The sequence below is a fragment of the Schistosoma haematobium genome, chromosome 4 (genome assembly GCF_000699445.3).
Source record: "Schistosoma haematobium chromosome 4, whole genome shotgun sequence".
Taxonomy (NCBI): domain Eukaryota; kingdom Metazoa; phylum Platyhelminthes; class Trematoda; order Strigeidida; family Schistosomatidae; genus Schistosoma; species Schistosoma haematobium.
The window spans coordinates 27,639,512-27,666,446 of record NC_067199.1 but is presented as its reverse complement, the minus strand read 5'-3'; the positions used below and the strand labels follow the sequence as shown (position 1 = coordinate 27,666,446).

Sequence of the window (26,935 nt, the reverse complement as noted above, 5' to 3'; positions counted from 1 at the left end):
ATAAAGCACCCACAATACAATGTTTTGATATTTTGTGAGGCATGGCAACTTGGACTAATGCACATGTGTGCCTTGTCCTACGTTGTAGCTGACTGACTGATTTTGAGATCGATTAATCCTGTTTTCCGTTATCATAGTTCATGTAATTACTATATATAAAGTATTCAGTTACCAGATACTTCATTTGTATTACCTATCTTGACTTTTATTACTTACAATTTACGTCCAACTCTTTTATCATATTTTGTAAATGACTCTTTGCAACATATGAGTTATAATCAAAGTAGAGACATGTATGCAACAGTAATACAAATGTGTTCAAATTGCATAATTGATTGTTAGGTGTCTTTACCTATCTGTACAACTGTATCTTGATAAATAAACTACCCATCAATGTTTAGGATTTGTCTCAGCTTAATAAAAATGAAAAACTGTATTCTTTTTATTAATTTCGTTGGCTAGTGGTGAAATTTCTAGAAAAAGTAGTAAAAAACTACTTAAGCTGTGTTTGACAATCGTACTATTTCCGTCATTTGATATTTAACACAAAAGAAAAAAACAATAACTACCTTCAGAGTATGAACATACGACAAAATGCCACAAGAGAAAAAAAATGAAATACAGTCACTACACCGACTGTTACTAAATGTTTAGAGAAAAATGTTTGCCTTTAGATTCATCACAATGTCACTGTGAATGTACGATAAATTTTCTGTCATGTACATCACCACAAGATTTATTCAATTACTGAATAAAATAAGTCACAGTTTTTCTTAATCGTTTTGTAGTAAACAAACACTCAGATAAAAAACCAGTTTACTGTTTAATGCACACTTACACGGTAGCTTAGTAAAATGTGAAAATCTCACATCTTTCTTGAATTGTCTTTAACAAACTACATTGTCCCATCATTTTCATTTTTATCTTGATTCCTTTTAGTTTCATTTTCTCTTCTACTCATTTCAATCTTCTCAACCTTCTAATCTCAAACATTCCACTTCCGACTGATGTTACATATTACTTATATCTGCAAACATAAGTAACATACACCACAATTCTATCTGATAGTTATACTAGAAAGCGCATAAAATTTAAATCAATCACTTAACTTTAAAAAGTGGAAGGTAATTTTATAAATTACATTGACTTGTATGTGTGATATAACGTTGAAGTGTGAAGAAATGAAGAAAATAGGATGCCGTTACATGTTGAAATAAATAATAAAGTTTACTATTGCATAATAAAAATACAAAATGAAATCAATGGCTGAACATTTTCCCTTAATTTGTAATTACTAGGGTATATTGAGCTTTAAACAGTCGTTTCTTGTGAATCAATAATTTTGAATATTTATTGAAGTTAAATTACTATTCTTTTTTTGTTTCTTTTGTGAAACAATAAAAGATTAAAAATAAAATAATGTTTATGTCTTGGTTACTATTAATAATAAGAATCTCTAAAGCTTAGTTAAATAACATTCTAGAGACTTGTACATAAAAAATAATGAAAGTATTTACAAAAATGATTTAACTTTTTCGTTGCAAACGTGGTTAAATTTGATAAGATTTTTATTCAGAAAGGTCTATTGTATGGAGCAGTCAGCAAGGATGTTAATCCTAAGACAGTACATGATGTTACAAGTCTATCAGATATTTATTAGGTTTCAAATCAACGACGTTTCATGAATACAATGCGTTAAAAACTTTTTTCAAAGATAAGCATTCATGCTAGCTAGACCAGTTGATCACGGATCATTTATATGTTTATAATATAATTAGTAATAGCTTCTATGGATCTTTACATATGAGATCAATAAGCAAATAATTTTATAATCCTTAGCACTTACTTATGCTCGTTACCCCTCATGGAGGAGCATAGGTCGTTCACCAGCGCTCTTCGTCTAACCCTGTCATGGAGAATCCTTTCCAGTTCTCTCCAGTTACAAATCCTCCTTTTCATGTCTTCTTTTTAATATCGACTCAGTGTATTCTTTAGCCTTACAATTTTCCGTTTCCATTCAGGATTACAAGTAAGGGCTTACCTCGTAATGCAAGTTGATGATTTCCTAAGCATGTGTACTATCCACCTCCGGCGTCTTTTCCTAATTTCCTCTTCAACTGGTAGGTGCTTTGTTGTCTCCCACAGTATGCTTTTGATGATGGTATCCGTTCAACGGACATTGAGTACCTTGCGTAGACAAGTGTTTATAAATACCTGTATTTTTCTGATGGTGGTTGTAGTAGTTCTCCGCGTTTCAGCACCGTACAGTAAAACTGTCTTGACGTTAGTATTGAAGATTCTGAATTTGATGTTGACTGACAGTTGTCCTGAGTCTCATATGCCACCCTTAATTTACTTATCCTTTCCTTAACGTACACAACAGATTCTCTTTGTTCATTGATGGTGCTGTCCAGGTAGGTGTAAGTTTCCACCTTATCCGAAGATTCACCATCAAATGTGATTTCTTTGATGTCTACTGTGTAATTTTACAGTCAGCCCTCGTACGGATCTTCCTTCTTCTTTCGTGTATGTTTAGTCCTACTGATGCGAAGGAATCTGTGAAAAATAACCCTGCTGTAAAGACATGAAAAACTTTTTCACAAACTAATTCGCTAGTAGCACGAAAAGTGAAGTGATAAGTGTAAAACACATTTCAATAGTAATGATACTGTTGCAAGTGACTAATTGATATCTATTTGGGATCTCTTTAGCAACCGAACTAGTTCTGATGAGAAACGTTATCTACAACGGAAGCGCTAAAATCCACCATCAAGTTTAACAACGAATAACATAAATAGAAATTACTTATTATACAGCAAGCATTAAAAAATGGGATTCCTTCTGATAGCTTTAATGTCTATTTAACAATCACTATAAGGAAAAATAACTAAAATTTATTGTCATATGACAGCGATTTCATGTGCTATTTAGGACTTTATAAATGTATACCGTAGGTTCAACGCATATAATCATTAAAGTCAAGTTAACAATACGAAAGATATGATAATATATGCGCAATATTCCACTGAGTAGGAAAATTAGATTTTCTGATAATTCGTGACTGACTGTAAGCCACTTCTTTAGAGAATAAATAACGAAATTAAAATTAATGCAAGTTCAAATAGTACAGCGCAAGAATATTACGTGCGATCAATCAAAAAAAGGTCTGAACAAGTCGATGTCATGTAATTTCGGTCAAGGTTATTTATAAGCGAAATGTATGTAAATTTGTATATATATATTTTATATATTTGAAGTTTCAGGGATGAAAAAATGAGACCTTCGTGGTGCGAAAGGATAGAGTTCAATTTTTGTGCATGATAATAGTGTGAAGTGTGAAGAATATCAGACATGGTAGCTTGGATAGATGGTCCAAGTAGGAAGTATGGAAAGTCGTTCTTTTCTATTGAGAGTAGTAGGATTAAGCATTATATGGAAAGCTTCAGTTACTCTCCTTTCTTTGTAGTTGGAAAAGCCTTTTTGTAATATCAGAAGGGGTTTTGTGGAGATTATTAGAAGTCATGAGTTAATTGAAGCTATACCACCATGGAAAACCCAGTGACTGACTTCAAGAGGCATTTCCTGGAGTTCAAGTGAGAAGCCGTTACCAGTGGAGTTCAACCAGGTCTGCTGTGAGATATCAACTCACTGAAGACAATGGTGAACGGTGGCGCAACTTCGTGGATTGATTGAAGTTGAACATTAACACCGTTGAATGCCAGCCGGCTTAGTGGTCTAGTTGTTAAGCGCTCACGCACGAAACTGGTAGGTCCTGAGTTCGAATCACGTGGGGAGTGGGATCGTGTATGCGTGCTGCTGAAGAGCCCAATACTAGGACGAAACAGCCATCCAGTGCTTCCAGATTTCTGTTATATTTTGGTGTTTTTGAAATCGATTTGTTGGTTGTTGAAATTAAGCCAATCATGAAATCACTTTACCAGAGAAAGGATTAAATTTCAATTTACATAGAAAACCACTTGGTACTCTTGAAATTCCTCCAATTATATAATCATTTTTCGAACGACTACGTGAAAAAGAGTTTCATCTACTACGTCAAAAGATTAAACAATTTACGCCCAACATTTTAGGAAAAGAATTGAAGACTCTACAATGGCTTCAAAAAGACAAAACTATTATAATCACAACGCTGACAGCGGCAATATAACAATCGTCATGAATAAAATATATTATATTAATAAAGCCATTGAACATCACTCTTTAGAACAATATGAAAAAATCGATCCGAAAAAAATTTCTAACGATTCAAAATAAAGTCAAATCAGAGATAAGTCAACTTTTGAAAGAACTATAACCAGTCATTGGTGTCTCATTGTGATTTGCTCTATATCCCAAATCATGCAATACTTCACGGTTTTATGGTTTACATCAAATTCATAAACCGGAGATCCTTCTTATACCTAGAATAAACTTCACGAACACACCAACATTTGCATTATCAAAATATATGAGCAGCATTATTGAAGCCACTAATAATTAACTTACATAATAAAATAAAGTATATCTATGACTTTAATTTAAAAAATATCGGAACCGATTGTCAAGAACAATGAAATCATGGTAAGCTATGATGTTGTTTCTGCATACGCTAGTATCCCTATTGATAGATTCATTAGTGGTTTACCAGAGAACGACATTACTCTTTCTGACAGACGTCTTTTAGGTATTAGTCTTATCATGAAATCCTTTAAACTTTGCTTAAATTCGACACTACTTAGTTCTAACGGGACATTATACAAAAAAGTTAACAGTGTAGTAACCTATTTATGGCACAAATAGAATCTAATATTTTCACCGATGACATTAAACCACGAATTTGGCTTAGATACATAAATGATATGTTTGTTATGATAAAAAACGACTTATCAAAACGGTTCAATACACTTTCAACTCACATCAAATTTACGAACGAGAATGAAAATGAACATGGCAGTTCGGCGGTCTGCTCAGATCTCTGGGCTACCTGTTCCTGCCATCTGGATATTTCAACAAGTTATCTGTTTCTTTGCTTGTTTGAACGGATCACTATGTCAATTAACTGCATAACCTATTCAGGTGCGTTTGTGAAAAGTTAACGACCTTTCGCTATACAAGTTACAAAAATGTACAATCGGAGACATCGTGCTGGTTTACAATACGCAATTAAAAGAATGAATATTATTTAAAATGTCGACTACTGATCTGTTAACATGTAACTGGAAATCACTCAATATTTATCGTCAATATCGATCAAGAAATAAAAAAACGGAAACTCGATGAACTTCTTTGTGATGAGAATTCTATATTGTGCCAAAATATTGAATATTTAATAAAGTTAATAATAATAAATGATAAATAAAATACCATTTTTAGATTGTTTAGTTAAAAGAAATCTAAATGAAATTCTGAATCTATCCATCTACCGAAAACCTACACACTCAAATCGTTATATCGACTTCAATTCAGCGTATCCATTCAGTGTAAAGATCTGACTAGCCTTAAATATTTTTAGAACAGCTAACAAGAATATCACATCGGAAGAGGATAAACAAAAAGAACGAAAGAATGTAATTAGCATCTTACAATTTAATAATTTTCATATGAACATTATTAGAAGTGTATTAAAACGGGACGTTTCACTGCATTGCTGTTTTACCACACCGCCATAGTACAACAGAAGAACTCCAAAGAATTTTAAAACAACACAAAATTAAAGTATATTGCAAAACAACGAACACACTTCGAAACACTTTAGTTCGCTTAAAAGAAAAACTCCCCTCTATGTCAACGCAGAACTGTGTGTACAAATTAGGATGTGTCGATTGTGACGCAATTTATATTGGAGAGTCATCTCGTGAAATCTAGACTCGAGTCAAAGAACATATTAGATACGCAAAGGAACCACCTATAATCACGTAGAAGTGAATAAACTACAACTTAAATCAATAATAGCCGTTCACACCAATTTCAACAACCACCAAATCGATTTCAAAAACGTCAAAATATTACAAAAAGGCTTTTCCAACTATATAGAAAGGAGAGTAACTGAAGCTTTCCATATAATGCTTAATCCTACTACTCCCAATAGAAAAGAACGACTTTCCATACTTCCTACTTGGACCATCTATCCAAGCTACCATGTCTGATATTATTCACACTTCACACTATTATCATACACACAAATTGAACTCTATCCTTTCGCACCACGAAAGTCTCATTTTTTCATCCCTGAAATTTCAAATATATATATATAACCTTGACCGAAATGACATGACATTGACTACCTACATAATAAGAAGGACGAACATAAAACATAGATTCAACAGCATTTGTGATTCTTAGAAATGCGTTTTAGGCTTTCTAAACCAGGACCTAACCTTATTATGCCTGAGTATGGGTTTGGTTTATTCAAATCTTTCTTATGATTAATAAAGTATATCTCTACGGGATTCAACTGGTCTTAGATATTTTTCTAGTTTGTATATACTTTTATTTTTATTCTTTTACTTCTGGATTTGTTGCATAGTAGAAAATGCTTTCTAGATTCACGTTTTTCAGACGACATCTTCTGATAGGTAGCTGACTACATTTTATGCAGTTATTCTTCTAATATCAAAACATACTTATTTTTAAACAGATTTATAAAACACTGAAAAAATTACAAACAAATCTAATCAAATTTTTTTATTTCTATATATTTTCTGTTTATTATTTAATGTGAATAATAGATAATAAGCCAGAAACACAGAAATAGTGATAACTGGATAACTTTACTATAGTCTATAAGAACAATGGTTACACGTATCCATACGTACTCTCACTACTTACATTACTAATTTTAGTAATTATGGGACACCTTAGCAGCAAGCATCCACGATCTCTCACGCGAGACTGAAATCCAGGTCATGGACTGATGAAAGTTAGATATTGACACGGTTGTGTTCTTGCTCATTGGTTCAGGGGTTGAGCATTCGCGCGAGACAGGTGTTGGGTTTGAGTCCTGAGTGCAGTACTGTGGATGCTCACTGTTGGGGAATTCCGTATCAGGACGAAAAGTCCTTTCAATACTTCCGGATTTTCAATGATAGTTTATTTTAGATCAACTCGTGATTTTGACTGTGAAAATACTACAATCTCCATAAATCCCTGTACTGAGAATTTTATTAAATTTATTACTGAATGAACTTACGCAAGTAAGTGACAAACATAATCAAAAACAATTTATTTTTCTTTAATAATCTGATTAGTATTCGCATCTTGATATTTTTCTGTCCTGATTAATTCCACGTTGATTCATGAGACCTACAGATAGGCATATGCAGCTGTTGTTAAGTCTTCAGCTTAAATATATATTACACTGTAATTAAAAACTGATAACACTTTTAAGTATTATACTCCATCTCGATGATTGTAATTGTATAACAATAAAAGCATTTACATGTTAAAGAACGACTAGAATTGGATTTTCTCTGTTCATTTAATGTTCAGTTAAAATCTTCAATCAAACAGTAATAGCATAGTATATTTTGAAGTCCAATATAAATACTAATTGTGTAGCTGAAGTTACAAGTCTGTATGGGTTAAACATGCTAATCTAATATCAAGACTATCATTTGAATTTGATTATATTCCACTAACTAACTCCTAATCTTATTAACAGTTGAATTACTTGTTTTATGAAATGAAATATAGATGAGGTACCATATTAATTTGTTTATTAGAAAGTATCATCACAAATAATTATTACAATTATAACTATCAAGCCTGCGTTACATTGAGTGACAAAAAGTGAGAATTTATATGAATGTAGCTTTCCAACCGGAGTTAAACAATTTTTTGTGTACATACTGTCATTGTATGTTTATTTGGAATATCTGTGATAAAACGAGAAATAATAAATTTTAATCTGATGAGCAAAATAGTAAGGATTTCATCAATTTTTATTTTAAACAAAGAGAAATTACTATTCGATTTCTAATTGACTTTTCTGTTTCAGTACTTTGATGGAGCAATTATAGTAGCCTCTCTAGCTTCCGATGTACTGTATGTTCGTTATGTATCCGAAACTGCAGCTGCAATGGTTGTTTTATTGTTATGGCGGATTATTCGAATCATAAACGGTAAGCTAATAAACGAAATATTTTATCTCTACAGTAAGTAGGTTATAATGCAAACACATTGTGATTCGTTTAGTTGATTGTGTACTAGAATAATATCAATTCTATGGTGCTTTATATGATAACATGATTATTTTTATTAGAACATTTTTATGTTCCTAACGTTTAGTCTTCGTCTCACAGAAGCGAAAACTTTGTTGAAATTTATCAATAATTGTATGGAGACTGATAGGTATCCTGAAACGTACTAGAACTCTTTACGCTGAAACAAAATCTATTTTTATTCTAGAACCCTTGAATGACAGTCACCCAATCAAATAGGTTCGTTAAAAATGCACACAATCGATTTGTAATCTTTTGCATAAAAATCTACATTAGGAGAAAAAATCACAACCCATGGGACATATTGTCATTGGAAAAAAGTAGATCCGAGAAATTAGGAACTGCTAGTAAGAAACCCTCAGTAGAGATAGACTGACTAGAGCAATGAAGAAAATGTTTCATGCAACTAACCTCTGTCCATCGTTATCCAGCCGACCTATGGTGGTTTGTCAACTAGAGGATAAGTTACCTAGTTTTCTACATCCATGTATATCTACGTATTCGGCTGTTCCCGTGGATAAAGCTATGTCGGGAGCACAGTCAGACAAGTAATCCAAAGAGTTGGTAATTACCACCCTTCGTGGTTAGGACAGAGTATAGTCAAAACAATACGCAGCTCTGTTCTATCATAATTGATCGATAGCCGCTATATAGTATATATAGGTTATTTAAAGTGATTTATCGTATTCCTGCTAGTTTTCCTTAGGGAGTTCAATCTCGTCTCTTACACATAGCAGAAATTATGGGAATTCGAGATAACAATTCGGATCTTTGCATTCATAAGAAATTCGTAACACTTTTATCTCTTTTCAGCTGAATAGGCTGTAATACAAGAATTTATTTACTATGATTCTCCATACTCTTTGTCCAATTATTTTCTACGAATTTACGCTTCATTGTCCAGTTATCTGAATACTTCTTATTCAATAATCTTATGATTTTTAATGAATGTTGTTTCACTGTCCATACTTTTCTGTTCATCAGCCCATTTCTTGTTATGAAACATTAATTCAAGTCTTCATTATTCTTATTACAACTAGTTCACTTGTCATCATACTGTCAATTGGCACTTTTTACTTATTATGTTAATTTATGTAATCTATCCCGCTAATATCACTGACTCAAAAACTGCCTTGATTGGTTTAATAATTTCGTATATGCATATAAGTATGACTATGTATTGGAGTAAAGCCTAATGAAGATCTAGTTGAAAACAATAATGTTCGCTTATAAATGTTGTTCTATTTTATACTATGAGTATTTCCGAAAGTTTCCAAAGAAAACAACATCATTTACTACATTGATCAGATCAAGATTCACATTCACTAAACTTAAATGATCCATGATTTTACGTTAACTATACTCAAATATTCCAATGATCTATACATCACATTTATTTTCAAATCTTTTATCTAAGTGACTGGAAATCAACAACAAAGTAATTTCACTATGTACGATATCGAGAAGTGAATAACTAGTTTATTCACGATACAATGTTTAATGTCTAAAATAGTACTATAAAGTGAAATAATTATGGTCCTAGTGAACGTCTATCTTCAAATGCATTCAGTTTAAAGATTTCAGTTTCAATTACTGAATAATCATAATTTCAAAGCTTTTTGACAATAAAATGTTACGTATAATTGGGTAGCTTAGTAACTTAGTTATATAAATAATACATTTTTTCTTTAGAAAAAATGACAGAATTTGATGGAAAATCATGAGTTTTTTAACTTAAGTATATTATATTATATTATGATTACTTCCAAATGCCCTGGTACGGCCGACTGGTAGGTAGAGTCAGCTCTCCCTCTCGAAATGCTCTCACATGGCGATGTGCATACAACCACTGCCAGAGAAGTCTTACTCACTGCCTTCTCGCGGCATTACTATTGTTTATGAAATCGAGAGGACGAAAAGCAAATGTCCGGCGCTTTAAATGGGTTGGTGGACACGGAGAGTCCACTCTGGGGGTGGGTTGGAAAACTCTCATTCTAAATCAATGGTGCACATAGGCTCCAGTATCCTAAAGGGCCAAATGGCATATGAACTGATTGTTGATCACCGGTTACCATGGGAACGCGTCACTTGACGTTGCTCCACTGCCTTGTGGATCATACCTTTATGTCGAAGGCTGCGGGTGTGGCACACTAAGAAAACCATCTGCTTTGGCTCTGGCACCCAGACAGTATCACAGCCCATACACAAGTCAAGTGACTTGTGTGGCGCATATCTATTTGGTGTCCCTTTGTACCAATATTTATGTGTTCAAATAAATAAACTCAAGCAAACGGTTTTAACCCTGAAAAATGTATGTCCAGTCTCTAGCTGAATTATTAAATGAAAGTTCCAGTTACTAACTGAAGATAATCATAATATGTAGATGATTTAAGTATTTCTGCGAAACCTAAATAAATTTTTTATTTCATTTTTACATGTATGAGAAAATCAGTTATTTTAATTTGACAAATCTCATTCTTGTTGTTACAGCTTGATTAGTCATTCATAGTCACAAATGCAAAAGTTAATTTATCTTATTACATTTGTTTACTTTTCGTGCTATTTTTGTGGTTAAAAGGTATGTTCTATACGTTTAGTGAATAAACCTTCTTATATATTTGACAAAAAGTACATAGTTCCAGTTTGAAATATTATTAAATCATTGTTTGATTGAATTTAGGTTGTAAGCTTAATTATTTAGGTGTTTATGTTTTAATCGTTCGACGTACGTTTGAATGTCACTTTGTCTACTATGGTTTGGGGAGAATGAGTACTATTACGTAAAATGTGTGTTCCGTTATCAGGCACACTGACCTGAACCCTGCTCCTAAGCTTCATTTACTCAATAAACAGTTCAAATGTCTATGTCAGATTATAGTCTCCTTCAAGTTAACAGTCCCCTGGTTCAAAAAGTGTAGCATCAGTGAATACACCGTTGTTTCCGTTGTTTCTCGGTTGATTCTCCATTATGCTGGTGATAAGTCTTCTACTTGAACGCTAGATTCGGCTTCCTAAGCTCTGTATTAATCCCAGGCTAAATCTACACAGAAACATGAACACGAGAGAAATGGCGCGAAATGTGGAAGTAACGCTTTACTCCAAAGGTTCGTTTAGGTACAGGAAATCTAGGGTTTTAATAGCATTTAAGATGGCCTCGGCCTTCCGGAAAATTCTGGAACTCCACTAAACATAGTAGCGGTATAGGTAATCATCCAATAAGAAATGTGACATGTGACTTCTCACTTTCTAGATGTTTCTGGTAAAGCTTCTATTGAATGCTGATTGGATAAGATGTTTCTCAGAGGTTTCATAGCCTTTTTCGACTTTTTTTGAGGAATTTTCTGGATCTCCCCAGCAGCTGGTAAATACAATTACTAGGTCTTTTTTTTCAATCAGTTATTGCTTCTAAAATCGTGCAACACATTGATCCTTCTGAATTGGTCTAAACAATGTGAACGATTACTGAATAAGTATGTTGAGTTTATACGCAGTGTATTCAATTTACGGTGTAGTATCAACCAGAAGGTTGGAGACTAACGAATTAATTTCTTCATTACATTTAATGGCTTGCATTCTCTAACACAAATATGATCTACATAATGGTCAAATTTTAATATCAGAGACTAAGTTGACCTAAAAAATTGTTAATTTCGTCACAAACACATTAACACCAACCACCAGACCACGGTAGACATTAAAATGGCTTTAACGATCTACAACTGTACCGGTAGATTAAGACAATTGTATAAAAATGGGAATAAAAACATGAGTGCTAATTATTGTTGAATACAATGCATACAGTGTATTCCATGTATAGATTTAAGATTATTTAACTGCCAACCAAAAACTTTTACCCGGAATGTCATTCAAATTGTTTAGGTTCTACATGTTTTTCGATAATATAAAGTAAAAGTGTGACTAGTCTGGACTAATTTCTTTCAAAAATATCACATAATTATGTCTACTGATAGACTGGCATCAAGTTATTTCCCATTTATCTACCTGCTGTTAAGAGACTTTTACTCGTATATTCAATTAATTTTATACAGACAATAAAGTTAACCGTCTAATTATAACCCGCTTAAAATAACTAAGCGTGTTCTGAATTATAAGCTAAAAGACAAAATCTCGATTGTTGAAAATTGTTTACTGGAAAATGAATATCCATAGACAATCAACGTTTTAAGCATGATAGATCTCAGAAGAAAGCTTTTTTTTGTATTTCCGCTTAAAACATTGGAAAATCACTGAACTAATCAGTCATAGAATAAACATTTGGGCTAAAGGTAACTCATGTAATATGTATAAAATGAATTACCTTATAGATAAATTACACATCGACAAGTGTTCATTTTCTGTTACCTCTAAATACATACACCACTTTATACATAAATTTCAATGTGTATATATTGTAAGAACAAAAAGAATCACAATATTAATGAACACGATCCTTAATCACTTAATTGTTATTTTTCTACTTTGAAAAGACTACTTTTCACATTGTGCGATGTTTGCACATCTCACCTTTTGAAAATCACACAAATCCCTTAAATTGTAATCAGTCATTGCTTATTCCTTCTAACTAGGTTTCTAGCTCTAGATAGTTATTATTTTATTTCTTTATGTCTCACTAATTATTTCCTATAAATATGATCATATCCTTGATTATACAACATGACCATGTTATCTTTCAATATTATTAATATTCGAAATAGGTAAAGTAAATCCATGAAATTTAGTGAACTGATATTTCTCTGCCCTAATCATTTCACCTTTATTTAGAACCTATCAGTGCCATACAGAATTGATTTCAAGTCCTTAATGGGATTTTTGTTTCTCATACGCTAACACTGACATCTAGAATACAATAGTTTATGTAAAGAAAAATTCACTATTTAGTTATATAATTAAAAGACTAAAATCTCAAAACCTTTTCTAGATGATCAAATTCATCTTTATTTTCTGCCACCATTAACGGTCAAACTAGTTTTTTTATAAGTTAATCAATAACTTGCATTAAATCATCCTACTATATACCAACCGTCCATTACGTGGACGACAGACATTTAATATTTATGCTTTTACTAAAACTAATACAAACTGTCTTTTTTTCCAGCCCTTATGATGCACAAGAAACAACAATATGAATTTCGAATAGCAATGCAAAAGCGTTCAAGAAGAATTTTAGGAAGAAAAATGGAAGTTATACGTACTGAAAAAGAAATGCAAGATGTACGTCCAAATGTTTATTGTATTCTTTAGAGTAACATTTTATTGTAAAATAAAAAAGGATATCAAATGTTTTAAACAACAAGGGATAGTGGCTAGCAGTGGAATCCAGGATGCGCGTTTCGTCATGTTTGAGACTCGTCAGCTGGATGTACCTGCATCTCAGAGTTGATGTTCACTGTGGGACGAAACGCGCGTCAAACTGGATTCCACTGCTAGCCACTATTCATCATTGCATACAAAAACTTGTGAATTAAGGTAATATCGAGGCATACATATGTCAATAACAGACTGATCAATTGCAGTCTTAAAGCTCAATGGGAAGATACAAGTTAAACAATACCAAGTGAATTTATATGTAACTATTTTGTTGTTGTTCAATTTTCATTGCATAGAAACGTTCACTCTGAGACTCGAACTCAGTACCGTTCGCTTCAAACGTCATCACGTTATCCACTTAGCTTCTGTTCTACATTCAGACCACCATGGAAAACTTGGAAGCACTGGACGGCCGTTTTGTTTTATTGTGAGACTCGTCAGCAATGCTTACCCATGATCTCGCCTCTCAAGATCAAAACATCGGACCCATCAGTCTCGCGCGCGAGCGCTTAACCACTAGATCACTGAGATGGCCGGCATCCAACAGTGTTAATGCCTAACTTCAATCAACTCTTTTATCTTAAAATGGTGTTTTTTTAATTATCATTTGAAAGATAAATTATCTTGTTAAACTTGTTGAATATTCATTAAGATTATTTGTAATTTAATTATCCTTAATTATGGCATATCAATTCACTCATTCAAATGTGTTTGTGTTCTGCATAATTTCCAGTTAAATACTTTGTGAAATTATAGGTATCATTACCAAGGTTTAACATGATAGTTTCAAATAAATTGAACATTGGTAGACTATTATAAATAAATTAATATATTTGTAATATCTCAATGTGAATAGGAAAATTAGATTTTCTGATGTTTCGCGACTCAGTGTAAGATACTTCTTCAGAGAATAAATAATTAAAACATCGATCCAAATTACAACATTTATAAAAAAGAATTCATTCAAGAAAACTATTACTAAAAAATTTATTCACATTGTGGCTGACTGATTGACTGAATAGACGTTTTATCTACCTTTTAAATGAATTCAATTGTAAACCAAGTAACTGTCAGAAAACTAATCAATTTGTATAAAATTTTATATCTGTATTTAGAAAAGGATATGTATTTTTAATCCATAATTTTCGCATAGTTAAATATCATGTCAATGTTTGTACTGAAAACCTTTATCTGTCATTTGATATTAGTACATGTGACCTGATTTATTTACTAGAAAAAAGCCAATGATTTTAGTAAAATATTTCGTTTACACAAATAGCTTTATAATAAACCAAACAGCGTAATATGTTCAAACATGCATCATGCTGTGAAATATGGACTGATATTTTTTTTACGTCTTTACACTAATCCTCATTAATGTTTGTCGATACATCGCAAAAATCTGCTGTTTAATTCTGTATTTATTTAAACTACAGATATCAAATACTGACTGAGATAAACACACAAATAAGCAAAAATAAAATAATACTGTTAGTTTCAATTAATGTGAAGTATGTAAACTGTCTTTGTGTTTAATTGAGTAATGTTAATTCTTAGGAAATCAATTCACCATTCTAAGTTACACAGTTATGGATATATTATCAAGTAATTTTCTACGTGTGGATAAGGGTTTCCCAGAGTTTCCTAGTTGACCACAAGTACCAAATAAAAAACTTTCTATCCTTTAATATCTTAATTCATGAATTACTTTGATAAAAAACTTACTATTAAACAAATCACGATAAACATTTTGGTTACATATTTCAATAGTTCACCATATTCTAAGATAATTTTTTAAACTGACGGCTAACTATCATTTGTCGACAGTATATTTTTATAATATAACTAATGTCTTGTATGGAGTATATGCTATGAAGAAATAAATGACAGATGAATATCTATATTAATTCACAAAATATTACTTTATCTCTTATGTACATTGTGATTTGAAAACAGCACGTCTCATAAATAAGACGGTCATCCAGTGCTTCCAAGTTTTTCATTGTGGTCTAGCTTTAATTGACTTATGAACTCAACTATTAAAACCAAGTAACTAAATAATAACCAAAAAAATGATCCTTTAACAATTGCCTTTAAAAAATATAATTCAGTGAAATAATTACTAAAGTAGAAATTGTAAATCATTCGTAAATTCATCTTTCAAATGTAGATTGACAATGTTCTCTTTTATGAAGAATTCATTAATTATTATATTTGTGAACAGTTTGTTAGATTAGACATATCTTGAACAACAAACTAATTAATGTTTGTTTACGTGGTCAAGTGTCTAGTAGTTAATTTTAAAGTACTTTAGTGTGTTGTAAACATTTTAACATAAATGTCCTTGAAGTATTTTGTAATGACTAAAGTATCGTTAAAAGTTTTTAATTAAGTAATTTTGTGATATTTTGTTTAAAATTTGACGGGAAAATCACAGCTACCTGAATTGCAAATGATCATTTATAAGTCATTTTTGTCTGACTAAGAGGTAACTAATCGAAATTCAACATGTTTTCATTCAACTAATGAAACTTAGTGTTTCATAACCAATTAGGATAGACTTGAAATCCAATAGTAGTTTTTCTTCCTGATTAAGTCTTCCAAGTTGGATACATTTGTATCCTTGTGCATGTAAGTAAATAGTGAGTAGTACCCGGTTGACGTTTCAGTATAAATATTAACAGTGAGATAGAAATACATTCAATTGGAGATTCTCCAATATGAAGAAACGCGTATTCTGGATTCCCCAACTAGCCATTTACCCAATATACTATAACTTGTGATTAAAAGATATATCTAAATATTCCCCTCAGATTCTATATATGACAACATGGAATAATAACTTTCACTCCTGAAAATCAGCAGTACGAAATTACAAACTAATCAAATTTTGATTAAATAACTGTTCAAAATATTATACAGAATAAAGATTACTCAATATTTTTTTCATTCATAGAATTTGATTACAAAGTTTTTCATTTTTGATGGACTTCAACCTTTTTTTGACCTACTACTCGTACGACTTCACATTTAGTAACTACTTTTGAACCTTATCCCTGTGCTTTATGTACATACTGTGACAAATAGCATAATGAATTCGAGTTTTGTTCAAATTAATCAGTAAATAATTAGCAAAGGTAAAAGAAAATATTTCATAGATTGTTTCATGGCCAATACGGTACTTTTACTAATAATTGAGAGATTTCATTTATATGGATGATACGTTCATTATTTGTGAAGAAGATATGGACCTCATTGAAATTTTGAATAGTTTCAATAATTGTCACACCTCAATTCACAATGCGATCACTTTGCAAACGCATCTCTGAACACTACCAGGCATGACCTTCCAAAGGAGAATGCAAAGCAATTACTAGTTCAATACACGATCATTTAACCAACTATGAATACATCGCCCCATGGGAGTCTTCTTTTAAAATAATCTACCCACCAAAGGAATTAGATCGAAGGGAAGTCGAATCAAAAGGTTTTACACTGCTGAGGCATTGGCAATCCATCAACCCAAACCCGAAATCTGAGTGCAAAAACCGTACATCCACCTCCTCATCCTTCCTTGGCCTTGATTCCCTTTAATAATATGTCTCTGTTTTTTTTCTTCACTTTTTGTTTAATTATTATTACTGACTTTTTAAATTGGTGTTTCGTGATTTACTATTACCTTTAAACAAATTTTCTTGATTATTATTTAGTTTTGTTTTTATTATTATGACCTTTATGTTTGTCGTTTCTCTTCATATCAGTCAATTGGACAATTATCGGACGCGTAAATTATTTTCATCCTTATATTATTTCTTACTCCTTGATCATTCCGTAACCTCATTTGAATAATAAGAGTCTTGAATCAATTTATGATGCAAGCTTTTCTATCATTCTATAGACATATATTTTCCATCTAACTATAAATACGAATGTACAAATTAATTAAATGATTTGATCGAAAAGGAAATTTCCTTCGCCGAATTCTCTTGATTTTAATTTCATTGATCAATAATATTAGTTCCAAATTATTTTTGTATTGTTTGTTTGAATCTTCCCATTGATAATTAAGACTGCGATTGATCAATCTATTACTGGCATATATACATCTTATGCGGATTGCCTCGATATTACCTTAAGTGACTAGCATTATGAACAGAGATGGATGGTGGCTAGCAGTGAACTCCAGGATGCGCGTTTTGTTCTATTTGGGACTCGTCAGCTGGGTATACCTGCATCTCAGAGTTGATGTTCACTCCGTGACTCCAACCCAGTATCGTTCACTTCAAACGTCATCGTGTTATCCAGTTAGCTACTGAGTTCAGATAGCCACTAGCCTGTGCAATTGAGTGAAGTTTTGGTTAATTTTTGTATTGTTTGTTTGACGAGTTCCAACTTGGACGAAATGCGCATCCTGGATTCCGTTTCTGGCCGTCATCCATCATTGCTAATAATACTAATTGTTTAGGATTTATGTAGTGGTTATTTACGATATCCAGTATTACATTCATTAGTCGTTGCGATAACAACTATATCGTTTGATTAGGAACAAATTAACAAAATTAAAACAGATAAGTCTAGATAAAAGGTCTATTTCTGATAATATGATGGGAGACATGCTTCTAAAAAAATCAATAAATTAAAGAGAAACAGGGCATGAGTTCATGATCTGAAGAAAGAAAATGAATGCATTTTAGCTACTGTAGTTGATCTTGAGAAATGTCATCTGCGGTGGACATCATCAAACAATATCATTTAAAACACTAAAGTAAAACAAAGAAGCACTGGTCATCTACTTCCTTGTTGTTTGACACTCATCACTGTAAACCCTCAAATTCAAAATGAATTGAACTTAAAGCATAAATGTTTGGTGCCTCTTAACAACACATTTAACAAGATCATCAAGGTATATCATATTCTGTGTAGTCAGTAAAACATAGAGCTGTTGCTATGACATTTTGAACAGGTTCCTGATGTTTTGAATATTTCACGACGTTAACCACGGCTAATTTTGCTGAAATATCTATTAGAATGACACAGTCTGAAAAGATGGTTCAGAAGTTAGAGTAAACTATAACAGCTATTTAGAAAAAACACCCAAGAGATTATGAAATTACTTAAACTCTTTTTTTCTCTCAGAAGTAAATGTAATTATCTTTAGTTTGTTTCATAACTTTGTCTTCACAAATCTTCGTAACACTATAGCATTCAATATCTAAAACCAGAAAACGCCTTTTTTATTATTGTGAAAAAATGGATATTTGTCTTTTCTGTATTTTTCTTTATGTATATCAAAAGGGTAGTCTTTCGAATATAAATAAACACAATAAACGTTTGTCACTGCCTTCTAAAAGATACTGAAGAAGAATATAACAAGTGTAATGGCTGAACTTAGTTAAACTGCAGAAAACTTTTATTTATCAGCAATACTTAAAAGTCATAGCAATTTTCATTAGTTATACATTGCCAATTAGCATATATATATATGCGTGATGTTGAATTTAATTATCTTTTGAACACAGAGGAAATAATGTGAATTGCACGTTTTGAACATGAAAGTAATTTAGATTTAAATATCTATAAAAAAGGGTCTTTTACACCTGAAATTCTTCTTGACTTACTGAATATTAACATAACTTTTATTTTCACAGTCGAATTGACGAGTCGATCTAAGCTAGATCACCATTGAAAACCTGGAAGCAATTGACAGCTGTTTCATCCTAGTATGGAACTTCACTTACAAAAACAATTTTACTGATTAAGTTAATAAATACTTAATAAACAGTAAAGCCTACATTTCTGTTTGTAGTTTTAATTACCCATTTGCAATAAATAAAATGATATTGGCTCAAGACGAATAATTCTTTATCGCTTATTAATTATCTACAACATACTACATGTACTTAGCGTTTATATAATCTAAAGGTTTGTAATTTAATGATCGATGTTTCTCATTACTCTGATACATTTTCTTCTAAAGACTTATTATAATGTGAAGATGAATATTCCACGTATTTGGTAAAGTATATCTTAAAAACTAAATGAGCTATTCGATGTCATTTGAAGAAATGAAATAAATATGCCTTGATGTTTACTAGTGTTTTCTCTCAGTATACAAGCTATTGTTTGAAACAGATTTACTGTGATCCCTAGGTATTTTTCTTATCAATACAACTATCGATATCGAAATATCAGGAAATAAATGAATTCTGGTTTAAGTGAAATATGCCATTTTCTATTGTCATTCAAGCTAACGTCGCAAATGTTAATAATATTGTGGAAAATAGGTATTCGAAAGAGATTACTAGTATTGAACAAATATTCATTATATTTTGTCCTGAAGATATTCATACTGTTATGACTCTTTATAGTTGTTATGTATATATATATATTATATAAAACTCAACGGTGTTTGAAATCAGGAGGCGATGAGAAGCGGCAACTACAATTTATTAGAGGATAGTGCAGATCATAAAGCTATAAGCACATCGAGCGTATTTGAAGCGGAGAGGCGAATAAGTATGTGCAAGCAATTATATATGCAAATTTATAGTCGAATTGCTTGAGGGCGCAGTAAGACGGAGCAAAAGCTAACCACAGGATTTGAGTACATACATACATGGGGAGGAGGATGAAACTTCGAGTAATATTTAATCAATCCACAATTTTGCTAGTCTGTCATGTGCTCTATTGACCATAACGGTACAGAGCAATATATGGATTGTTACTGTTCAAATAAAATTGTCTGTTAAATAAGTTAGTAAAAAGGCTTAAACAAAATTAACCATAATCGAAATTGGTTGTAGGACAGTTGCTATAATGACTTCCTCTTGCAAACAAAGATAAATGAAAAAATTTCTGTTTGCACAAAGAATGGTAAACTGAATAGAATAGTTACAGTCGTGTTTGTATATATTTTGGACAGCCAGGTCGAACATATACCTGTCAATGTGTTTTTGTAATGTAAACTAAATGAAAATTACATAAAATACGAGTTGATGATTGAAACTAAATGAAAATAATGTAGTATAAAGGAAAAAACAATTCGTCACTTCACCCTGGACGTTGAAATGAGCCAAAGAATACCTGCTAGATTTATGGTTAGAACAATTTGTCTTTTTACACATAAAAGAGACCTGACTTTTCTAATGACGAAGTTCCATATAAACAAACGAGTTCACTAATGACAACATTTATACGAAGTTTGATTTAAATTTATGACCCAAAAACATCACGCTTTTCAAATTAATTCCATCTTCTCATTACATTATCGAAATTTATAACAGGCACTTACTGCTTTAGATTTTTGAAAAACATATATCTTGCATGACGAGAATTCTCTGAAGTATTGCCAACATAAAAATAAACTAAGCCATTTTTTTTAGACGTGTGAAATAACCCGTAACTTTCATCGTGCCAAACTTTCTACTTATCAAACAGCCAGTATTTAAAATGACTTGTTGAAATAACATGGAGCTAACAGGTACTTGATTTACTTAGATCGTTTCACAATAAATTTGTATTTTGGCACAATTCACGAAATTACATGAACGCAATAAATGCTTTATTTATTTACAGGTATTTAAATTAGATGTAAGCTTGGAACTTACAGAGATAATCTTGAGTATCCATAGTGAAGCAAAAAGAAGAAATAATACTACATGATGCTATTCCAAAGAACTCAAACAAGATAATGAAAAATCATTGCATTACGCAAAACTGATTATTTTATGCATGTTTACCAACAACTTGAAATTAAATAGAAAGTAGTCCGTTTTTTGTTATTACACGCTTCTTTATCAAGCTATAGATAATCCTCTAATATACCACAACCTTATTATGAAATTGAACACCACTTTGCATTTATACCAGGTATCTATAAATATTATGTATATTTACCAGGTAAACTTTATTACTACACTGCCAACGTCTTTCAGTAATCCCGGTGGTATATCTATACGCATCGATACTGGTTACGAAGATTATTGTTGCCTATTTCAACATAATTATTCCCATCTTTTCTAAAAAAACAAATTTCCATTTATTTTCTCTATCACTGAATGAAATAAAATAAACTAAGGATATTTTTAATTTAAAAAAAACACAATACATTTGTTATAGAACGAACAATATAAGAAATAATGACTATTTTCCTAAATCCAAAGTTCTTCAGGTTTATTCAAAGTTAATTGTTAATCAAATGAATATAATATTTTACACACCATTACCTATTTCAAAACAATTTTCTCAGGTAATATTTTATAGACCTGTAACAACTGAAACCTTCTTAGAAGGATTACATTCTTGATTGAACAACTTAGTAGAGTTAACTATTTTTAACATTTAAAATAGAACTAATAAACATTATCAATTATTGGTATTCAGTAGATATAACTATTAATTCATCGAAAGATATCAATCCATACATAATATCTACTCTTATTATAAATGTCCCTTTAGTTATCCAAGGAAGTATGCATATATATATATATATATATATATATATATATATATAATGTGTAATTTACTATATTCCTACTTTGCATAATTTTTTTTAACTTAATTGTTTCCAAGATTATTGTTTATCTAGAGACAATACACTAATTTGATTACTTTCATTTACTAGTGAATAAATCTTTTGAAAATTAGGAAAACAAAATGTGTTTAGTATGTACCTAAGCATTTTGTTTGTAATAACTTGTTATTATTATTATTGTTTATTGTTACGTTTTCAGGACATATCACAGTTATGACTTTCTTTTTACACACTTAATTAGCATACTGCAAATAATGGTTGATCATATTTGAATAATATATCAAGTAAAATAAAATGCGATGATAAAATACGTATGTTATTATTCTCACTCCCTTTAATAAAAGATATAAGTGTTTATGGTACCGCAATCTATAAACTAGTCACTGACATAACTTGTCCATCTTTTTCTGAATAATATTTGTAGGAAAATCTGTTATGAAAACTGTATTATGTAATAGTTTCAAAACTAAGAACTTACAGAAAGAATAAATGAAATAAAACTAATGGAATGAATGTTTTCAGCACGTTGTTCTTACAAATTTTATTAACTGTTAACTAGTATTGATCATATTAATTTTGTAAAGATTCGCTCAGCTAATTGATTGAAGGCATAATGGGAATCTCTTAGATACCCTGTTTATGCAAAGTGATAACAAAAGTTATCTACAATTTCCGTATAACTACTGACTAGAATTATATTTAAATATATAAAGAGCTCCTAGTTTTCAGACAGCTAACATTACCCCACTGTTCAAAACGAATCAAGTTCATTTGACGATCTTCTCTGATTAACTGCTTGTTTCTAGTCACGCATTGATTCGTGTTACACTTGACTGCTTGTGAAGCTGTACAAGGAAATTTATTCACTCAGTGAATTAAAGAGTTAAACCATACTTTGATGATGAATTAGAGATTGAGTTAACAAATCATAAAAATTACTTAAGTTCTAGTGTTTCGTGTAAGGTGAAATCAATGGATTATACAGCGGTCCTCAAAATGATCAAGAGAATTTATATCGATTAATGCCGGATTATATTGTTGTTAGATTACAATTGACAGTTATCGCAAATTAATAGACTGAGTTGATAATAAGGATATAATGCGGAGTAGGAATATAGCTAAATAATCCCTCTGTAAGAAGAACTAATTCTGTTAACGGTAAACGTTGCTATTTTCAGCTTCATTTCTAAGTAAACTACTTTCAAGCAGGAAGATCAAGAGGTTTCATAATCCTCATTAACCTAGTAAAATATTCAAACAAACAACAGTATCAAAACTCTACTGAAATCAAAGCTTATGAAATAATTGACTTTTAAATTGTCCATAAAAACTAATCTGAAATATGTGTTTCGTAATGTTACTATCGCCATAATAGTTCTTTCTTTAATCAGCCTATTTAATGTGACACTAATTTATTGTCAATAAACTTATCATACTGTTCGATTATGATCACCATTATTGTTCTGACTATACTTATTTCTTTAATTTATCCCTGGAGACTGTTTTTATTAATAGTTGATGAATAAGGCTGGAAACTTCCTGCTTTTAACTCAACCAAATATATATCAAATATTTATTAAGAGATTTTTTAATGACTAACTATTTAAACTAAACCATTGTTAGAAGCATCATAGAATCACTTACTAAAATCGACTTTTAACTATGCATTAGGCTGCCAATCAGTTCACATTGACCATGTTTTCCAAATGTATAGTACCTACTGTGGATATGATCGATCAATTATTCCTGAAAGTATTTATTCCGATTTGGGCTTGGACTCTACTGATGTAATACAAAACTTTAGAGTTTTAATTACGCACACCTCAACCACGATCGAATTGTATTATCTCTATACATTGATACCAAGACTTAATAGTTAACTAATACGTATTCAGTTATCACTTCCTATATTTTCTAACCACTTGATGAATTCGTGACCTAAACTTTAGTTAAACTATCCTTAATTTCGTAAGTTCACCGAAAACATTCATATCTTTTGTAACATAACTTAAAGATATTAGTGTTGACAATTACACAAAGAACACTCATTATACAAAGTTTACCATCTAAATTTCTCCTAATAATTGTGTTTTTGCTCTAATCATTTACAGCATTTCAAGTAATCATCGAAACATACACTAAAAGTTTTTCCTTCTTTTAACCTATCTATACCCATTCTTCAAACTGTCAAAAAGAGATAATAGTCAAATGCTCGCTTATTTACCCACGTACATAACTTCACATCAGTAAACATATATACTGGCAAAATGTTTTATAAAGTGCTTATTTATTGAATCGTGAAACATGATGCATAAACCAATATATTCCGTTCCTTTGTCTCAAATTGACAGACTTAAACTGTTTTTTTTACTATGGATTGCGTTATAAGAAATACTTACCGAAGAAACTAAACAGACTGATGTCGTTAAGGTGTTTTCAGATTTTGTTAAATTTAAAAATCATGTATATCTGGAATGTTTGTGTTATAAGTTAATTTTAAAAAGTCTGCAAATATCCCTATACGAGAAAAAAACGTTTTTTCTCAAACTAATTAACTTGAGATGTCAAATGATAAGAGAACTTTAATACTGATGACCTGTAATGATTCACTATGTTGTTGAAAATATTATTATGACTTTTGTTAGGTGTTTAATTTTTGAAACGATTAACTTTTGGCTGTACTCTTTATTTAATATGATTCATTTTATGATTTTAATCAGTGTAATAAATTACGCCCTATTAGCGGATATTTATAACTCACTATTTAAATAGATGATTGATACTATATAAGTAGCTCAAACCCATTTGAAAATATTTAAACTTAAGTATTGTAGTCGAAGATAAATGACATTCATAATGAACCATATAATCACTGATATGTTTTACTACTTCTGAGACTGCACGAAAACCAAACAACAAAATCTCTTGATTCATTTCTCACTTATCGGTAGACAAATTAAATGATATACAAAGATAATGATGATAAATTATGCTAAACTGTCTTTATTTGTTTCCTTTTCTCGACAGAAACATATACTTGCTCTAGAAAACTTACTCAAAGAAATGGGAGTTTCAAGTGATACCATACGCAAATGCAAGCCATTATGTACGTTACTCTATTTTTGTCAGATACATATACTACTAATACTACCATATATATATATATCTTTTGTTTGTAATTTGAACAAAACGGTCTAAATATTTTTACATTTCAAATGGTTCAAATCATGATTAATTTAAGTTCGTTTTGACAAGTACAGTTTTTACGTCATTTACTAAATAAAGTATTTAAGTAGAAGATGCGAAACACTACATACTTTTCTAAACATTATTACTCTTTAGAAATTTCTTCAATAATTTTAAAATTATTACAGTATTTGAAATGGTTTATTTTTACCACTTCTTCCAGTCTCTGACAATAGATATGAACATACGCAAGTGTATATCAGTATGCATAATTACCTATAACTGTCACATTGACTAGTCTATTGTCATTTGACAGATAAGTTGAAAATAGATTTTCAAAAGAGTTTTTTTTTATTTTTAACACATATATCAGTATTTCACCACAAGTTAGTGTGATGTCCAGAAATGTGTAGATAGGCGAGACTTTTGTCATTTTTATCACAAAAAAGTACTTTTTCATGTTTTTTTTTGTAAAGTTATGAAAAGGTAGTTTTTGGAAAAAAATGTAATACATATCTGTGTATATGTAGTATGTGTAAATGTTCACCCTGTTACTTGATTTCACAACTTTCCTTGTAGAAAATATCACTTAGGATAAAAATGTGACAAACTTAAAATGTTATCTAATGTTTTACAGTATTTTGTTATGAAATGCACTAACAAGAGCAATACTATCAGCAACTATATCATCATGTTCATAAACATGAAATTTTATTTCATTTATAGTTAATGATAAATTGAATGATTCTTATCGTTAGGATATTCTAATAACTTTACACCTGATTTGGTAGAAAAACAATTTTATACTTAACATAATTCTTAACTTCAAGCTGCAAGTAAGATACTAGAGAAGGTACGTAGAATAAATGAAAGATTATGAGTTCTAGAAGTTCATTCTTAATTCCACTATAACTAGATACACAATATGGTTGAATATCTCAGAGCGGATGAAACATAGTATACGTATTATTCCGAAGTTAAATCACACTATTTTAAAAAAATATGGTTTTAGTGATAAAATTTTTATCATCTTTTTAATCCATTAATGCAGTAAGATACTACTAACAACAAGTTTTTATTAGGTTTCAGCTATAACAAAGGTTGTAAAATATAGACAATAGATAAAGTTATTAAAATATACAAAAGTTAAGAGCTCCAAAAAGATCATAGATTTTATCTTGAAAAAATTCTATACTAAATAATCTTATCTACTTAATATTATTGTTAATTTTATTATGACCATCTTCATTATTTAAATGATGTACTGATCTTTCGTTGCTTGCATTTTTTGGAGGTTATGTATTTCAATAGTTGACATCATGAGTCATTTGGAGCTAGACCACCATGGAAAACATGGATGCACTGGACGGCTGTTGCATCCTAGTATTGGACTTCTCAGCAGTGCGCATACACGACCCTGCCTCGTGAGATTCAAACCCAGGATCTACCAGTCTCGCGTGCGAGCGCTTAACCATTAGATTACTGATCCGGCCGGCATCCAACGGTGTCAATGTCTAACTTCAACCAATCCACGAAGCTGCTCCACTGTTCACCAGTGTCTTCAGTGAGTTGATATCTCACAACAGACCTGGTTGAACTCCACCAGTCATGGCTTCTCACTTGAACTACAGAAAATGCCTTTTGAAGTCAGTTACTAGTGAGTAGACGATTA

The 26,935-nt window shown here is 31.1% G+C and overlaps 1 protein-coding gene across 2 annotated transcripts in view; it reads left to right on the top strand.

Moving 5' to 3' along the window:
• HVCN1_1 (Voltage-gated hydrogen channel 1) overlaps window positions 1-26,935 on the top strand; it is a 79,462-nt gene that overhangs the window by 35,459 nt on the left and 17,068 nt on the right. For both annotated transcript variants that reach the window (XM_035729871.2, XM_051216120.1), the window contains exons 6-8: window positions 7,994-8,117; window positions 13,333-13,448; window positions 25,105-25,183. In XM_035729871.2, the coding sequence (XP_035585356.2) occupies window positions 7,994-8,117; window positions 13,333-13,448; window positions 25,105-25,183 (319 nt within the window). The remainder of the gene's footprint in view (window positions 1-7,993; window positions 8,118-13,332; window positions 13,449-25,104; window positions 25,184-26,935) is intronic.